Source organism: Sinocyclocheilus anshuiensis, unplaced genomic scaffold, assembly GCF_001515605.1.
Source record: "Sinocyclocheilus anshuiensis isolate Anshui unplaced genomic scaffold, SAMN03320099.WGS_v1.1 scaffold1151, whole genome shotgun sequence".
In the NCBI taxonomy this organism is placed as follows: Eukaryota; Metazoa; Chordata; class Actinopteri; order Cypriniformes; family Cyprinidae; genus Sinocyclocheilus; species Sinocyclocheilus anshuiensis.
Window position 1 is genome coordinate 973,310 of NW_015548202.1, and position 20,400 is coordinate 993,709.

General features: G+C 33.3%; 1 protein-coding gene across 1 annotated transcript; it reads left to right on the forward strand.

Moving 5' to 3' along the window:
* The first annotated feature begins 960 nt into the window (after positions 1 to 960).
* Positions 961 to 12,191, forward strand: st8sia3 (ST8 alpha-N-acetyl-neuraminide alpha-2,8-sialyltransferase 3). The gene is made up of 4 exons (XM_016440101.1): positions 961 to 1,423; positions 4,579 to 4,698; positions 7,380 to 7,937; positions 11,630 to 12,191. Exons 1-4 carry the CDS (start codon positions 1,152 to 1,154, stop codon positions 11,910 to 11,912), a joined length of 1,233 nt encoding a protein of 410 aa, XP_016295587.1. The 5' UTR covers positions 961 to 1,151; the 3' UTR covers positions 11,913 to 12,191.
* Positions 12,192 to 20,400: the final 8,209 nt, after the last annotated feature.

Consider the following 20,400-nt stretch of genomic DNA (forward strand, 5'->3'; position numbering starts at 1 on the left):
GTGTATATATTATTATATGACAACACGAATATAATGATAAAAATAATCATATTGATGTAATTTAATGTTAATATTTTCATAAAATCTCAATACAAATGTATTTATTATATTAACTTAAAAATGTAAATTAATACGAGTACAATATTGTGTGGGTGTTTTGTGTATATATAAAATATATGGATATTACATATTACAGCAAACTTGAATAGCAATGTTACAACATAATATTGGTATAATCAAAATTCTATTCACTTATGCAGTACACTGAAGTAATGTGAATAAAAATAACAAAAATATATAGGAAAAAAAACATGGTTAATTTTTTACAGGATTTGTATTTGTGTATTGTATCTTTTTTTCATTGTTTTGTTTTGTATAACTGCATTGCTGGCTTGATGTTTTGTGCTGTTTAATAAAAAAGAAATCAGAAAAAAAGATTTGCGAAACGCACTCCGAAGTCCTGAACTGATCGAAAGATTCACGAACACGCTCCGATACATATAAAATAGGAAAAAAGAAAAAGATATATACTAAGTTGAAAAATAAAATAAAATAAAACAAAATAGAATGTTGTATGTAGGGTACTTCAAAATTGTCATGCAGTTATGCAGTCCACTGAAGGGTCTAAAAGGCAGAATGTGTTTTGTTATGAGGATATTGTGTGTGTGTGATGTGTGTACCTGTTTTTCTATTCTGGTGGGGACTTAAACCTGACTACACACAGACTTATGGAATGTGTTTTGTTATGAGGATATTGTGTGTGTGTGATGTGTGTACCTGTTTTTCTATTCTGGTGGGGACTTAAACCTGAATACACACAGACTTATGGGGACTCATGTCACGGTGGGGACTTAAATTGAGGTCCCCACGGGTACAATTAAGTATTTTGAAAATCTAAAAATGCAGAAAGTTTCCTGTGAGGGGTAGGTTTAGGGGTAGGGTTGAATCCGTGTGTAACTCCTTCGTGTCCGCGGATCCTCCAGCGCTTCAGTCTGCGGCAGTGACTTGTTTATTTCTTGCATTTCTCTGAACAGGATCGAGTCTCCTTTAAATATCGCCTTCCGTTCCTGAACGAGAATCCCGAATGCGAGCTGAGATGATGCTCCCAGCTGACTTTAGCCCGAGATCCGGCATGGCAGCGGCCGGTGCTGATGAGAGCCGCCGCGGACCCTTGCTCTTCCTCAGCATCAGCAGCATCATCGGCGTCGCGTCCATCATGCTCGTTCCCCGTGTGTGAATCGCAGTGTTTCTGGGCTGAGATGGTTCGGGTCGTCAGTGTTCTGGGTCTGGTGATGTTCAGCGTCGCTTTGCTCATTTTATCGTTGATCAGTTACGTGTCCATCAAGAAAGACTTCATCTTCACCGCTCCCAAATACGACAACGACGGCGGGCCGCGGATGTACATGTTCCACACGGGCTTTCGGTGAGTGAATGATTTATCACTTACATGCATTAAATTAATCTCATAACGGTGGTGTTTATGTCTGGAATTCATGTGTTATGTCTGGGGACGTTTCTAATGCGCATGTGTGCAGATATATAGCCTACATGTAGATTAATAAGGCGTGCTTTAATCACATTTTGGAAAGGCCTCTCTTGTCCTTCTGTCATGATGCACAGCGCGCATGCGCAGTTCGCTCCTGGATCATGAAGCTGGACTAACCTACATTCTCATATTTCGCAGAGTAGCAATTTCTGAAGTCAGCTGCTGCAATCATATTTATGCATTCGATTCTAACAGACTTAAGAATTTAAGTTCTTGATATATCAAGATTTATTATAACTTTTTATATGCAAATACGTTTATGTTAATTAATGTTCCTGTGGCTCAGTGGTAGAGCATTGCGTTAACAGCGCAATAGGTCGTGGGTTCAATTCCCAGGGAATACACATACTGGTAAAAAATGTATAGCCTGAATGCACTGTAAGTCACTTTGGATAAAAGCGTCTGTTAAATGTGTAAATTATTATTTTTATAATTAATTATTAAATTAAATTATTATTGTCGATTTATTAGATTTATTATTATTTTTTATAGGCAAATAAGTTTATGGTCGATTTATTACAGTAACTGAAAGTAAAAAATTAAATAAAGTAAAATAAAATAAAATGTTAAATGTATTTTAATTAATCTTGTTGCTAAGGAAACATTTCTCATTTTCATTTAGTTTAATAAAAAATAATAAAAACAATTTTTACAAAAACTAATAAAAATACAAAAGCACAATAAAATTACTAGAACTTTAACAAATTAAAATGAAAACAAAATATAAAAACTAATTCAAAATATTGATAAAATATTACAACAGTAATATCAATTTTACTAAAATAACGGTGGTCTATGGCATTGTTGTGAAAACAGCATTTTAAAATCTTCATTTTTAAGAGTGATATAATACTTATATACAGTATATATTGAATATGACCCATTAGAAAAGGACACAATATTGTGCATTTGATGGAATTAATTTAAAGGAATAGTTCACTCAAAAATGAACATTAGCTGTAAATGTGCTCACTCTCAGGCAATCTGAGATTAGGATGAGTTTGGAGAAATGTAGCATTATATCAGATGCTCAGCAATGGATGCTCTGCAGTGAATGGGTGCCGTCAGAATGAGAGTCCAAACAGCTGATAAAAACATCACAATAATCCACAAGTAATCCACACCACTCCAGTCCATCAGTTAACATCTGGAGAAGACAAAAGAGAAACAAATCCATAATTTTTTACTTTAAACTGTTGCTTCCGGCTAAAATATGAGTCCAAAATGTATAGTAATGCTTCCTCCAGTGAAAAAGTGCATCTCCTGTTGTCTCTCACATCAAAATCCAGCCACATATTTGTTTAGAGCTGTTTTGGCTTGTAAACGGTGCCTGATCTGTGCAGATTTCTCTCCTGATTCAGACCAGAACACTTTTTCACTGGAGGAAGCATTGTTATTATGGATTATGGACTCTGATTTTAGCTGGAAGCAATGGTTTGAAGTTAAAAACGCTTTAATGATGGCTTTGTTTCTTTTGTTTCTGGATGACAAAAGTTGATTGAAATGTAAACAGCTCCACAATCATTGTGCTTATCTCAAATACATAGTAGCATGAAGACTGTAAGGTGTAATTACAGTGCTGTGGTTTATGTTGTTGTGGGTCTGTGACGACTGTGAGACTGAAGGATGGTCTGAGACGGTGCCGCTGTCCTTGGTCCTGATTTACTCTTCTGCCAATTTCATTTCCAGTCAGTAATCAGACGCTTCTGCTGCAGTCAAGGTTACATAGCAGGAGTCATTTTGATCCGGCACGTCTTGCGGAAGATATGACCATATGTTACTCAGCTTTACTGAGAGTCATTTGAACTTCTGCCAGTGAAGAGAGAGCATACGCCAAGACTAGCAGAACTGCATTGAAATGTGTTTTAACCCACATGCAGTGCTGAATATCCTTTGGTGTTCCTGGTCAAAAATGAACAGCCGTTTAAAAATTCCTCGTAAATCTCTTATTAGTCTTTATTATCACCAAATCTTGGATTTAGTCTGTTTATCAACTTGTTTTCTTTGATTTAGAACAGGTTTTGCATTTATTTTTGAATCTGACTGATTGTAGGCCTCATTGATCTGAGCTCATGCGCCTTAGTTTTTGAGCCAAAATTATCTACAAATAATGCTTTTTCACTCAAAGCTTAGCTCAGCTCAATGAGGCCTACAATCAGTCAGATCCAAAAAGAAATGCAAAACCTGTGCAAGTTGATAAACACATTGAATACAATATTTGGTGATGATAATAAAGTAGAATGAAAGATTTACAAGCCAATTTTTGTAGGATGGTCAGTTTTGAATGGGAGCACCACAAATATAAAAATTATATATGTTTTTGGGAAGTTGTTATATCTTTGTCCAGTGCGATAACATTAACTAGCATTTTCAGGAAAAAGAAAATCCTCTCCTCTTGTGTAAAATATTGTAATGCCAAACAGAATTCGAACACTTCTGCTATTTTATGCATTCAAGTTTATGCAAATTGGTTGTAAAATCTATAAAAATAAATTTTTAGAAAACAAGAATAATACTATTTCAGTCTTTCTACACTAAAAAATTAAATGTGAAATTTTGAAGTAGACAAACCGAGATTGTATATTCTTGTAAAAAATAAAAAATTTACTTCAAAATGTCATATTTATTTCAATGTGTTACTTGCAATTTCTTTGTAATCAAATGTGAAATCTACTAGCAATTTCTGAGTGAAATGGTTTCTGCACCAATTCTTTTGAAGCCGGTTTGATGTGTGACAAATGATGGGATATTGTGAGTGACTTGAGTCGTCCTGACCTCTGAGGCTGTAACCCAGACTCGAACAACTCTGCTAATGAAACGGAACGAGCTTTAACAAACGAGAGTGAGCAAACGAGCAGGCGTGGAGTCTAAAAGCGGCTGTTTAATTAGAGCGGCCATCGACTGCCCCGGGCGCGAGCTGACTGACAGCTGCCTGGATGGCTCTCATTGATCCCAGCCGCGATCGGGCCGTCCTGTGAAGTGGAACAGAAACAGCGTTTCTCATTTCCTCTGTCTGTGCATCTCCTCATCAGATCCCAACTGGCCATGAAGTTCCTGGATCCCGCGTTCACGTCGCTGAATAATGCGCTCAACGAGAACCTGCAGGAGTCCAGCAGCTGGAGGTTCAACCAGAGTGCTTATTTACAGCAGAGGTGAACCTCTCTCACACACACGCACACACACGCACACACACAGTCTTGCATTTGTGGTTTACGGGGACTCTCCATAGGCGTAATGGTTTTTATACTGTTCAAACCGTATATTCTGTCGCCCTACACCAACCCTACCCCTAAACCTACCCCTTACAGGAATCTTTCTACTTTTTCAGATTTTCAATACACTCCATTCTGTGTGATTTATAAGCTTGTTTCCTCATGGGAGCCTAAAAAATTTCCCCACAAGGTCAAAATTTACCGGTATTACTATCCTTGTGGGGACATTTGGTCCCCATACCGTGATAAATACCAGGTACACACACACACACACACACACACACACACACAGTGGAGAGGATTTTAATATTAAGGAATTCAGAATAACAATGAACATTAATCAATGTAGATGCCATATTTAATTTGACGCATATATGTACAATATTTCTTAAAATATTAAAGTATGGAATCACATATTAGATGCCTATGAAATATTAAAGGGGTCCTATTATGCTCTTTTACAAAGTCTTGATTTTGTTTTGGGGTGTACTAGAACAGGCTCTCATACTAGGTTGTTCGAAAAACACATTATTTTTCACATATTTTACATTATTACAACACCTCTCTCCCCAGTCTGGCATGAACGGCTCGAATAGTTCCAGAATCAAATGAAGGCCCGCCTTCTGAAATACGAAATGTGTTGTGATTGGTTAGCTGGGCCAGTGTGTTATTTTGTGTATTTGGTGTAATGAAATGTGTTTATGCGGTTTAAAGTTCAAAGAACACATTATTTTCCACATACTGTTGTAACATACTTGTTCTTCGTGTGTTTGTGTGTTTGTGTGTGTGTGTGTGTGTGTGTGTGTGTGTGTTTATTTATTTTGAAGTAAGTTTGAGTTTAGGTTTAAAATATGATTAATGACGTTTATTAATATCATTCATATTAAAACAAACAAATATTAAAATAACAATATTAAAACAAAAATAAAAAAAGTCAACTTTTTTTGAAAACACTTTTTAAAATTGTGTTTAAAATGTCAACTCTCATATTTATATGTAATATTGCATTTTATTAAATATATTTTTAAATAGTAATATTATTAAAACTATTGTTAAAGTTATTGTTTTTGATGTGTTTATTTATGTATTTATTTATTTTTATTAAGTTTAGTTTTAAAATATGATTATTAAAATGTTAAAGTATTATTAAATCGATCAAATCAAATGCCAACATTTTTTGAAAAATGGTGCTAAATAGCATTAAAAGTGGTTCTTTGGCTCGTAATCATAGGGGAACCACTTTAAGTGCTACATAGCACCTATATCTTTAAAGATGGTGCTATATAGCACCTTAACCACCCCAAAGAATCGCCGAAGAACCATTGCAGGTTCTTTATAGGTGCTATATAGCACTTAAATTGGTTCCCCTATGATTACGAGCCAAAGAACCATTTAGCAGTGCTATATAGCACCTCAACTACCACAAAGAACTGCTGAAGAACCCATTTTTTGTGTGTGTGTGTGTTTGTTTATTTATGTATTTATTTTTAAATGATTAAATGTATCAAATTAAATTTACAAAAAAAATAGAATTTTTTTTCTTAAATTGTGTTTAAAAAAATCAATAAATATGATTTTAAATATGAGTATTTTTAAATAGTAATATTACAGTTGGCGTAATTCTTTTTTCTATATGATTCAGTCCGTTCGGTTCATTCGCTAGATGTTATTTGGTCTCTTTTCCAGTAGAGAAAAGTTATTGTTCATAATGTGTGTTTATTTATTTATGTATTTATTTTTAAAGTACAAAAAAATTGAACAAATATTTTTAAATTGTAAAAAAAAAAAAAAAATCATGCTCACATGTGAACGCAATATTAATAAACACTGTAAAAAATGACCGTGAATTTAATGGTAAAAAACTGCTACAGTATGCTACAGTAAAAACCTGTTAAATGGTTAACGGTAAATTTCCCTACTATATACGGTGAAAAAACTGTATTGGAAATTACATGTACAGTAATTTTACGGTAGAATACCGTTTTTGGAAGTGCAAAAAAAAAGTATAATTTACAATAAATAACCGTAAATTGACATTCCCAGAGTTCCCTGCATTCCCTGCATTTCAAATGTTATGTTTTTTTTTTTTAAATAACTGTTTCTTCTTAGTTTGTACATTAGGGTTGTATGTTACATCTAAAGTTGTTAAATTAATGTTTATTGCATTATTTAAGTTTCATGTGTGTTACCATGATGGTGTTTAGTGTTTGTGTGAATGACACTGTGCACCTTCTATATATGTTAATATTTAAAAGCTGCCTGTGATGGGCTTTGGTTCATCATGTGACTCTCATCACCACGTGCTTTTGGTGGTTATCAGTGTATTACAAAGTTACAAAACAGATTTCAGTACTTCAGTAGGTTGGTATATTAACATTATATCAGTTAATGAAATTACGATATTTAACTGTAAATTTAAGTAAAAACCGTAAAACCTAAAATGTTGCTACCGTATTTTTTACGGTAAAATTCTGACAACCACAGCTGCCGTTTTTTACCATAAATTTTACGGAATTCTTTTTTACAGTGAATATGAGTATTTTTCAATAGTAATATTACACTTATTTTCTATATGATTCGTTCCGTTTCATTCGCTGGATGTTGTTTTATCTGTTTTCCAGTAAAGAGATCGCTCAGTACATCGATGTCGCGCACAACTTCACGCTGACCAAGAGCAGCGTCCGCGTGGGTCAGCTAATGCACTATGACTACTCCAGTCACAAATATGTCTTCTCCATCGGCGAGAACCTCAGGTCTCTGCTGCCGGACTCGTCTCCCGTCCTCAACAAGCGCTTCAACAGCTGCGCCGTGGTGGGCAACAGCGGCATCCTCACCGGCAGCCACTGCGGCGCGCAGATCGACAGCTACGACTTCGTCTTCCGCTGCAACTTCGCACCGACCGAGGTCTTCCGTCGCGACGTGGGCCGCCGGACCAACCTGACCACCTTCAACCCCAGCATCCTGGAGAAATACTACAACAACCTGCTGACCATCCAGGACAGGAACAACTTCTACCTGAGCCTGAAGAAGCTGGACGGAGCCATCCTCTGGATTCCCGCCTTCTTCTTCCACACGTCGGCCACCGTCACACGAACACTCGTCGATTTCTTCGTAGAGCACAAGGGCCAGCTGAAGGTGCAGTTAGCCTGGCCGGGAAACATTATGCAGTACGTCAACAGGTGAGATCTGAGAACTAAGCTACTAAAATAAAGGTATAATAAATATGTGACCCAGGACCACAAAATCCAGTCAATGGATTTGTCAAGGGTCAATTTTGTGAAATTGAGATTTATACATATACATAATAAATAAGCTTTCCATTGATGTATGGTTTGTTAGGATAGGACAATATTTGGCTTAGATACAACTATTTGAAAATCTGGAATCTGAGGGTGCAAAAAAATCTAAATATTGAGAAAATCACCTTTAAAGTTGTCCAAATGAAGTTCTTAGCAATGCATATTACTAATCAAAAATTAAGTTTTGATATATTTATGGTAGGAAATTTACAAAAAATCTTCATGGAACATGATCTTTACTTAATATCCTAATGATTTTTGGCATAAAAGAAAAACTGATAATTTTGACCCATACAATGTTTTGTTGGCTATTGCTACAAATATACCCCAGCGACTTAAAGGGTTAGTTCACCCAAAAATGAAAATTAGCCCATAAATTACTCACCCTCAAGTCATCCTAGGTGTATATGACTTTCTTCTTTCAGACGAATCCAGTCGGAGTTATATTAAAAATTGTCTTTGATCTTTCAAGCTGTTTAATGGCACTCAGCGGGTGTTGCATGCATCAGTCCAAAAGAAGTTAAATAAAAAGCACCCATCCATAAAAAAAAGTGTCCCACACGTCTCCAGGGGGTGAACAAAGTCCTCCTGTAGCGAATCAATGCGTTTTTGTAAGAAAAATATCCATATTCAAAACGTAATAATCACTTTAATGTAGCTTGCGCTCACTGTTGTACACGGAAGCAACTCCGGGCGAATGACGTATGAGTTCAGCTTTGCGCATTTGCATTTAAATAAATAATAAAAAATTATCACTAAGTGATTAAGGGTTGTTTATTATTATTGAAAACTGATTAAGAGTAGCTGTTTTTGAATAATTTCAGCCTGGTATTAATGATATTTTAAAACTAAAGGCTTTATAAATAAGTAAATAAATAAGTAACAATAATCGAAATAATACAAAATAGAAAAAATAGAAAGCTTTAGTTTTATATTTTGTAATTTAAAAAAATTTAAAATTCTTTTTAAAATTCTTTTTAAAATTCTTACTAATTACTACGAATTACTAACTAATCTTAATAATTAATGAATTATAGAACATTGTTACTAACTGATTAAGGTTTTTTTTTTTTTTTAAGAATTTAGGGGTTTTATTTGAAAGAATTTCTTGAACTCTCAAAATAACAATAACAGAAAATTATTGCAAAGTCACTAAAGCGTGTTATTGCAAACCACAACCATGAAGCCTTGTAACCAATGCAAATATCTCAGATGAAGCAGAAATCATGATCACATGCAGCCTTCCCAAGTGCTATCATGTTGGTTTTTGGACGTGGTAGCGAGCAGAAGATGAGATTATCAGGATGTCTGTAAGTGAGAGTTACCCGGTTGAACCCTCATTCATCGACTGAGCTGCTGTCCTGTAATCTACTGCAATCCCTTCAAACAGAGTCGATGTGATTTCACTCTGTAAGACGCTCACAAGATCACGAGAGGATTCATAGATACTGGGTTTAACAGTCTGTGATTGCATATACATGGGAGAGTTCATGATTTAATCAAGACTTTTATTTAATATTTACTAAATAGTTTGACATTTGATTTAAATAGACAAAATGTTATTAATGTTACTAAAAGTTTTTAAACTTTATTAATACAATTTTAAAATTAAAAGTAAATAAATAAATACATTTTAAATTCGTTTTTTTTTTTTGTAAGAATTTGTAAAATCTCAGATAAATAAATAAATGAATAACAACATTAGAAAGTTATTACAAACTGATTAAGAGTTAAAAAAAATGTGTAACTCACAAATAAGTAAATAAATAACATTAGAAAATTATTGCAAAATCATTACAAGCTCATGTTGACATGTTCAAAATGATTTTAATTCAGAAATTGAAAGCATTTTCATCATAGAAGAGGTGTATGAATTAAAATCTTTAATGTTACAGAATAAATAGAGCTATAAGCATAAATATACACACACACACACACAGACACACACACACACACACACACACACACACACACACACACGTGTGTGTATTGTCCCAGTGGTTGAGTGTTGTGTTCAGTGTCTCTGTGACTGTATTAGAGATGCTGGCTGAACTAACCTTGCTCTGAGCGAAACCTCTGAGAACACACACACACACACACACACACACACACACATACAGGAGCCGCTGACCTTCATGGGTGTGTTGTCACAAAATGGCACAATGACACATGTGCCACTTTGGGTGGAACACATTAGTTTTGTTTCCCGGGGGTTTCTGGGTAAACGCTGTTCAGTGTGCGCTGGTCCTCTGTTATCAACTCTATGTGAGGATATTTGACTTCATTCACACTGAAGTTCTGTGATGGAAGAGTTTTTGCAGGTAAAGCGATGGTGGATTTGAGGTGCCAAAGTGCAGAATGTACTGAGATCAACCCTTATGGAAACACTGTAATGTTTATGTTAATTACATAATTAATTTATTTTTTATTTTTAATAATTTGATGTTATTCCAGAGTTATTGATTTTTATTCTGGTTTACAATAAAAAAAAATATAATAATAAATAAATTGACAGAATTTTCACTTTATTGTTGATATTATGATTAATGTAACTAAAAAAAAAAATCACAGGTTTTATGTATAATAAATAAATTGGTTGATGAATGTAAAATGTATTAGTATATAATATAATTTTATAAAGGGCATTAAAATTTAATTTTGTGTTCATTATATTTTCATAAAATAAATTTTATAGGGCATTAGAATTTTTTTTTTTAAATGATTGTTGACATCATAATAATTACCATAATGCAAAAAATAAAAAATAAATAAAAGAAAAATCAGGTTTTATGAATGAAAAAATTTAATAAGATGAAAACTGTACTTATTCATTGCTTGATAAATACAATTGTAATAATATAATAATATCATTTAATGAAGGGCATTAGAAGTATATTTCACATTATGATCAATTCCATAGTGCTAATAATAATAATAATAATAAGCACAGGTTTTGTGAGATTCACCAAAATGCTCATCAAACCTACAAATAGAATTAAAGACTGTCAGCTAATACACACAGATTTTGTTAATCCTATTTCCAGTTTGCAACATCTCAAAATATCCAAAGACCGTTTTATTTAAAAATGCTTATATATACTGTATATGTCTAAATATGACCCTGCAGCACAAAAGCAGTCTTAAGTCGCTGGGGTATATTTGTAGCAATAGCCAACAATACATTGTATGGGTCAAAATTATACATTTTCCTTTCATGCCAAAAATCATTAGGATATTAAGTAAAGATCATGTTCCATGAAGATATTTTGAGAATTTCGTACTGTAAATATATCAAAACTTAATTTTTGATTAGTAATGTAATATGCATTGCTAAGAACTTCATTTGGACAACTTTAAAGATTTTCTCAATATTTAGATTTTGTTGCACCCTCAGATTCCAGATTTTCACATTGTTGTATCTCGACCAAATATTGTCCGATCCTAACAAACCATACATCAATGGAAAGATTATTTATTCAGCTTTGTATATAAAAAATGTACCCTTATGACTGCTTTTGTGCTCCAGGGTCACAAATGACACAAACAGAAGTGTCCGCTCTTGCTGTCTGCAGGTATTGGAAGACGAAGCAGCTTTCCCCGAAGCGTCTGAGCACAGGGATCCTGATGTTCACGCTGGCCTCGTCTCTGTGTGAACAGGTGCACCTGTACGGATTCTGGCCCTTCGGCTGGGACCCCAACACGGGCAAAGAGCTACCCTACCATTACTACGACAAGAAGGGCACCAAGTTCACCACCAAGTGGCAGGAGTCGCACCAGCTGCCCACCGAGTTCAAACTGCTCTTCAAGATGCACGCAGACGGCGTCCTCAAACTCAGCCTCTCCCACTGCGCCTGAGGTCAGAGGTCAGAGGTCAGAGGTCAGCGGTCAGGATGCTGGGTCGTTCGGTCTCGCTAATGGACGGTTGTCGTGATTGCCCTGGATTTTATTTCTGGAACTGTATACACTGAGCTCAGCAGTGTTATTGATAACTAATGATATCAGTGTTAGAATGGGCGCCATCAGGGATAGAAAGGAAGGCTGGTGACACTTTACAATAAGGTGACATTAGTTCATGCATTAACTAATATCAGCTAACACTTTTGCTGCAGTATTTATTAAGATTTAACTCTCCCATATGGCAAAAAGATCAAATATTTTAAATATATTTAAAAAAACACAAAAATTATCATTTCAAAATATATGTTTGTAAATATATTTTCTTCCGATATATTTTTTGGCCATTTTTTGAAATATAACTTTGTCTTTGTTATTGTTATTTATTAAAAATACAACTGCTTATTAATAACTCATGTTAGCTCACCCATACGGCAACAAAAATTAAATGAAATGAAATGAAATGAAATTAAATGAAATGAAATGAAATTAAATTAAATTAATAATGTACCAAAAATGGCCCAAAACTGAAATGAAATGAAATGAAATGAAATTAAATTAAATTAATAATGTACCAAAAATGGCCCAAAACTTATACTAATTTCAAAATATATTTGCATAAATATGTTTTCTACCAATATATTTTTGGCCATTTTTTTGAAAATATAACTTTTGTTACTGTTAGTTGACAAAAATACAGTTGTTAATTTGTTAGCTTGTTAGCTTACCCATACAGCAAATAAATAAATAAATATTATATGTTTTAAAATATACAAAAAAAAACAAAATAATAATCATTTCAAAATATATTTATGTAAATATATTTTCTACCAATATATTTATTGGCCATTTTTTTTTAAATATATTTGAAAAGTATAAATATAATTTTTTACAACAATTAAAAAAAATGTTGCCCTCCATGTATTTCAATCCAGTAATGTCACATTTGAAGAAAACATGTATTTGTTGTCTATAAGATGTGTGAATATTTGCATGTAGCAAAAGGAAATATATTTGAAAATTTATTTTATTGCCCCTAAAATACATTTTAAATTATATTTTGTTATATGAAGGTTGAAAATAAATATTTCAATTTCAAAAATATATTTCATTGAGCTTCACTCTTTACAACATATATTTAGCCAGGCTTGTTTTGTTTTTTTTTGGCTGTATGGGCATTATTATTATTATTATTAATTAGATTTTTTTTTTATCAAATGCTTTAGATGTTTTTTCATTGTTAGTTCATTTAACTAATAGAATTACCTAATGTTAACTAATGGAATCTTATTGTAAAGTTGTATCTGCTCAAAGCATTTATCAGTTAATTTTATCAAACGGACAATAAAACAGCATCATGTTACTATATAATAACCATAATATAATGCAAATATAAAGCACGTCACAGAAATGCTACAATTAAGGTTTCTTTTGAGTAATTATCTACAGACCAGATGGACTCGAGTAAGTAACCACCTAGCAACCAACGACGACACCCTAGCAACCGCTTAGAAACACCCTGCCAACGACCCACAACACAATCAAACACCACGCACATTTTCTTCAGAAAGTCTAGTTTTGTAAATAGTCGGGCAAGGATGGCGCTTATATTCTGCATGGATTAGTAGGTTATGTTGTTGAATTATTATATAGACACAGTTAAGTCTAATCAAAGCGTTTAATTGGACACAGCCTGTGTCAATCAATCAGATTGCACCAGTGTGAAGCCACTGGGCGGGGCTTTCTCAAGGAGAGGCTGTGATTGGCTCGTGAGAGCTGCAGAAATACCAATGTTTACTTTACATATAATATCGTTTATGATTATGAATGATGTCAGTTCATGTCTTCATGAATGTTTAATATTTCTGTGTGTGCTGAAAACCAGGTGTCACGTCTTCTTTAACATTTATTCCTCTCTTTTTAATATACAGAATTTGTTTTATAGATGATAATATAAACGCATATGTATTGCTAAAGATTATGCTAGTGTTGTTTGTTTCTGGCTTTTCTGAACCCATACGGCAAAAAAAAATTTTTTTATATATATTTTTAAATATATTTCAAAATATGTTAAAAAAAAAAAAAATGGTCAAAAATATATTTGTTCAAATATGTTTCAAAATATATTTATTACCTAAATATGTTTTTTACCAATAAATTTTTTTGCCCATTTTTTTGAAGATATATTTTAAAAATATAAATATATTTTTAAAGCATTTTAAAAATATATTTCGCCCTCCATATATTTCAATCCAAGAAAACATTCACATATGTCACATAAAAATTAATAATGAATAAAACCTAAATGTAGGTTACTGTAAGACTGGAAATGTATTTTCCTGCCACTGAAATACATTTTGAAATATTTTGGGATATGAAGGTTGAAAGAAGATATATTTTAAATTTCTAAAATATATTTAATTGAGCTTCACTGTTTACAGCATATATTTAAAATATATTTTAGCCAGAAAAATTTTTTTTTTTGCCGTATAGGTAAGACTGAACCGAATGCAGTGACAAAACTGTTTTTATATGAAACATCATTTAATGAAATGCAGCAGAAGCATCTTAATAATCATCATTTGTATATGCGTTTAATGTTTTATAGTTATCCAGCATAAATTCTACATTATATTGGCCAAGCGTGTGGTTATTTAGTCTGACAGTGATTTGATAAAATGGTTTCCACATGCAAATTTGTTTCTGCATGACCAAGCGGATTAACAAACAAATTGATTGGCTGAGATGATTAACAAGCAATGTGATTGGCCGAGACAGTTCTGGCCTGATCATATTACTGAGGATCCATTTGCAAAACACTGAACGTCTACAAAGTTTCTCTGAACCCGTGTGTCAGTTTGATTACGCTCATGTGTCTATCACTGACAGTAATGTTGTGGAGTCATTTTATTTTCAATGTACGATGCATATACTGTATACACATCTAAAATCGTCTTGTTTTTGCGAAAAGCAAACGAATGTTAAAAGCCTTTAACACCCAAAAAACAGTCTGTCCAACATAATGACATTTACCAAAGAGCATCACACACAAAAGTCTGTCAGGCGACGTCTGAACGACGTCTCAAGATTTCTTTTTCTGATGCAAGGAGTTTTTGTTTTGTTTGTAAAAGTGTTTTAAAAGTATGCAAAACACTTTAAAAGTGTTCACATCTTAACTTAATTGTGATATTATTGCTCACACTAATATTATCATGCCAGATTTTGTTGCTACAATGTAATGTTTTGATATTTTGGGATATGTATATATCATATATAAAGTTTGAGGTCAGAAATTAATACTTTTATTCATCAAGGATGCGTTAAGTTGATCCAAAGTGACAGTAAAGACATTTATAATGTTACGAAAGATTTCCATTTTAAATAAATATTGTTCTTTTGAACTTTCTAATTATTTGTGAATCCTAAAAAATAAAATGTATCACGGTTTCCACAAAAATATTGTGCAGCGCAACTGTTTTCAACATTAATAATAATCAGAAATGTTTGTTGAGCAGCAAATCAGCATCTTAGAATGATTTCTGAAGATCATGTGACACTGAAGACTGGAGTAATGATGCTGAAAATTCAGCTGCGCATCACAGAAATAAATTACAGTTTAACAGATATTCACATAGAAAACAGCTGTTTTAAATAGTAATAATATTTCACAATTTTTACAGTATTTGCTGTATTTTTGATCAAATAAATGCAGCCCATGAGAAGTAACTGTATAAAAACAACCTACCGTATAGACATTTTCTGCATTTTATTCATTTTTTTCATTGATGTGTTCATGTTTTAGACACTTCTTCACTATTTTCTTCACTCTTTCATTACCGTACAGACATCATCTGGATATGATTTCCCTCAGTGATATCGAGCTCTTCTCCCAGAGAATGGTTCTTGGCTCTTTTTGAAAGTCGAATGCAGTTCTTTTGATAACACCGACTTCTTTTGATTGTATCTGTCTTTGTTTCCGTCTTCTGAATGTGTTTCGATTGTAAGACAAGGCGCAGCAGATCTCGACTTTCACAAGATTAATTTCAGTGACTTTTAAGCGAAACTAATTAAGAGTAGAGAAGTGAACACTGAGTGTGCGAATGTTATCTTCTTCTTCTTTTAATGTGTGATCAGTTTTATTATAAACAGAGATGGTGATGTCTCAGAGCGAACAAACAAATAAACGTCCGTTTCAGACATCAAACATGTCTCACATGTGCCAGTTATTATAGTTTTACAAATTACATTTTTTGAACATTATGAGTTTGCTGTCCAGCACAGATTTATCTGCGGATGCTGCGACTGACAGTCTAATGGCCGTCAGAAATATTCCTTAAGCAGTCATTTCAGCCGTGTTTTGTTTACAGTTATCATAAATCAGGTTATATGGTGAAATCTGTGGGGAAAGTTCAATACTTCACCATTAAATAACGTCACGTGACGATGTTTAAGTAGAAACGTCCTTCTGAGCATGATTTAAAACACAAACGTCAATCAAGAAGAACAACACGAGCGATATGTTATTGATAATCCATATGCGGAGGAAGAGAAAACATTGATCACTGTTAGAGAAAAAACATCCTTTTTTATATGCTAATGCATTAATGGCATATCCTATCGTGCACTATACATAAAACTGCGTTGCTATTAAAATACAGCAACACAAAGGACAAAAAACTAATATATTCACCAGTTTTTTTCTGTCTAAATATACATACATTGTTTTTTTTATGTTAAATATAAATACACACATGTTGTTGTTTATGTTAAAGTTAGTTTGTTTTATGTGTCCTGCTGTCAGAGCGCTTCGCTCGCGTGTCTTCTTTGACCTTTGACCTTTGTTCCTAAAAAGAGGGGTCAAAGTTTAAACCGAATGATGTAACAGCCCATCAGCTTTGTCTCTTTAGATCAGCGGTGTCCACACTTTTTAGTACGAAGTGCCAAAAATCAAGTTTGATTCAGGGCCGTGGGCCAATATTAAATGTTACTATATTGTATTAAAATGAATTGCATTTTTTAGAACTGAAGTAATTCAACAAAAAATGTAAATAACATTTTAAAATAATTTTTAATAAAATTCAAAATTCAAATTTACTTTGTGATATCATATAAATTTTAGAGTAAAAAAAGGTATTTGATATAACTGTATTTGGTTACTCTGAAGACTCTAAAAGTGAGTAGGGTAAAATGTTAACTAATAGACAACACCATACTTCCCCAGTTAATTGATTGCATTAAGAATAGCAAACACTTTTTGTATTAGAATTTTTCTGAAATGTTATGTTTAAGCATGCAAATGAGGCATTGTCTAATTAAACATGCACTAATTTGCCCATTTTTCCAGAACAGAAATCTAAACATTGAATAAAGCCAGGTTCATTTAATTGTGTTGTCATATTAGAGTTAAAGGTTTTTCTGGAGGGGGTTTTGGATTCATCTTTTTATCACTCCATAAATCAGAAAATATTCTCATATCAATATTCTCAATAAATCAGTCTTTTCTCTTCGTTTCACCACAGAGCTGCAGACAGACAGACAGTACAGTACAGCTTCTTTGTCTAAGTCTTGTGTTAAAGCGGACACTTTGTTTAGTATAATTTAATTTGTGCGCTGCACATTTCTGCCGTTTTGTGTTTCTAGTGTTGGTGATTCATTGAAAATCAATTTGGGGAGGAAAAGGAAAAGCAGCACATTTGCCTTTCTTTCTCTGCTCCTGAAGATTTTGCACAGTTTCTTCTTTTATGATTCATGATGTTTTTAAACTTAAAACCAAAGCCTGTAAACTAATGGTGATATAATAATATTTATAATAATATCAAACATAACTAGAGCATATAGGCCTATCGGCTTTTGCTGTAAGATATGTGCAATGGAAAGGATTTTATAAAACACATTATTCTTATAAGTGAAAAAATCTGAATAATGAGAGTCGTCTGCTGGTTGCATGGAACAAAATCAGATTTTTGTTTATTAGAAACTTCTATTTCTAATAAAAAATTCTGGGCTCTGGGATTATTCAGTAAATGAATATGGTTTGGTTTGTCATCTCAGACAGTCTGATGTTCATCAGCAGTGACATAAACATGATTGTACAGAACACGGTTTCTGTGGTTCTGAGCAAAAGATAGAAATGCAAACCAGCTTCAGATAATCAATACACACACACACTCACTCACACACACACACACTCACTCACTCACTCACTTACTCACACACACACACTCTCTCTCACTCACACACACACACACACACACACACACACACTCTCTCTCACACACACACACACACACACACGACAAAAATGCATAATTTAAATTGAAGAACAATTAATTTTTGTTATATATATATATATATACAGTTCACACACACACACTAATGAAATTTTATTTTTCAATTTTTTTCATTATTTTTATTTAGTCCATCTTGGATTATTGGTTATGTTTTATATTTATGTTTTATTATTTGTCTTATTAGTTACAGCAAGGCTTTAAAGTCTTATTTTTATTTAGTTTTATTTTTGTAGTGAGATTAATTGCAATCATGTTAAATGTCAAAATAATGCAAATATTTCCAAATGTAAGTTTTCAACAGTGTTTTGTATATGCATTGTTGATTGTTGTCATATATCTATTAAATTTAATAAAAATATACATATATGGAATATGTTGTTTTGTTTTGTATTAGCACCCCTCCCCCATTATTTTCATTTAGTCCATATGTTCAATTAAATGTTCAATTTTTTATAATAATATCCCCTCCCCATATGACTTATTAGTTACAGCAAGGCTTTATAATGCTGTCTTATTTTTATTCTATTGTATTTAGTACATTTTAATTATGAAAACCATAGAAAATGTCAAAACTCAGAAGCTAAACAAAGTATTTTTACAGAAATACCTCAAATATTTTAGATTACTGTATAGTGTTTACGTGCATTACACACAGATTTCTATTATATTCCATTTATTTGGTTTTATACATATAAGAGGAGGGTTTCAGAGGCGTCGTCCACGCGTGTTTGCTCGTCTCTTTCACGGACACAATGAGGTGAACGTGTCAAGGGTTAAAGGTCACGGCCCCTGAAACACAGCAAGCAAAATACAGCCTTTCAGCAACAGAGAACGAGACACGATGAAGATATCATGGAGAAATCTGCAACAGAGACCACACTGAAGCGTTCTTCTAGAGAAAACACGATCATTAAAGCACTTCCATGTTAAACTGCTCACACATGCAAAGCAAGAGCAGTTATTAATTAACCCTGAACACTCAAAACAATCAATATGATCATCAGAGACACTCAACAAACCGTCTCTGCACGATCACGCAGACCTCAGTTTAACACTGGTTTAGGGACCATGCATTTTTTTTTGGGTCGCTCATCCTTAATTACAGTCGCTTTAAACAAAAGCAACATCTGCGCATCCTCCAAACAAAATAGCAACCGGCATTCGAGAAATCTGTTCCTTCTGAATCACTGCAAGCCGGGATCAGACCATAATGCGCGTAAAATAAGTTACTGATGATCGATTTAGACTGAGAAACTCTAACGCGAGAAGGTTATGATTTGAGGTTTAAAACAAACATGCAGAGCTTACTAAAATGTAAAAAGTACACTTCTTTTGTATATCTAGAAGTCATGCACTGCAAATTCTGATTCTTTTTTAGACATTAGAATTTAACGCGGTGTAAAATTGTGTTTGGAAACAGAATAAAGCCTTAAAACAACCCTGGCAAAATTTTACAAGTTTACAGTGTGTGCGTTTATATTTACAGAGCCCAAAATTAATATGCATAATTAATCTTGTAAATGCAACGCATGTAATGAGGAAGAGTTCAATTAATGGTTAACTCGCAGAAAACAAGGGGGAAAAAGACATCATTTATGTGCAAGTGTTCAGTGTTTAAATTCAATGGATGAAATCAGATGGATGGATGGATGGATGGATGGATGGATGGATGGATGGATAGATAGATAGATAGATAGATATTGATCGTTTAACACTGGTTTAGGGACCATGCATTTTTGTTTTGGGCTACACATACATAGCATACAACATAAAAATAAAATGTTTTTGTTTTTTTTTATCACATTTGTTTAGTCCATTTTGGTTATCATTTAAATAATTGTAGTTGAATTCTTTAATTTTAGCCCCCTTTCTTTTTCCTCGCATTATGGATGGATGGATAGATAGATAGATAGATAGATATTGATCCATCGAAGTAAAAACAGGAAAAAAAAATTCAGTAATTTGCACGACGATGCACAAAATAAAGATATAGCTAGAATTTCTCTTTTTTTCAAAAAGTACTAATGTGTACACGTACTAAAATGTAATTTTAAGGTACTAATATGTGCCCTTTGGGGGTAAATATGGCACAAAGATGTGCCTTTTACCCCCCTAACAGCTTTTTTCCTGAGAGTGGAAAGTTACATTGCAGGATTTTG

Coding starts and splice junctions, on each gene's coding strand:
- st8sia3 (XM_016440101.1), top strand. CDS start 1,152: ATGAGAGCCGCCGCGGACCCTTGCTCTTCCTCAGCATCAGCAGCATCA. Junction 1,424..4,578: donor ATGTTCCACACGGGCTTTCG/GTGAGTGAATGA, acceptor TCTCCTCATCAG/ATCCCAACTGGCCATGAAGT. Junction 4,699..7,379: donor AGTGCTTATTTACAGCAGAG/GTGAACCTCTCT, acceptor TCTGTTTTCCAG/TAAAGAGATCGCTCAGTACA.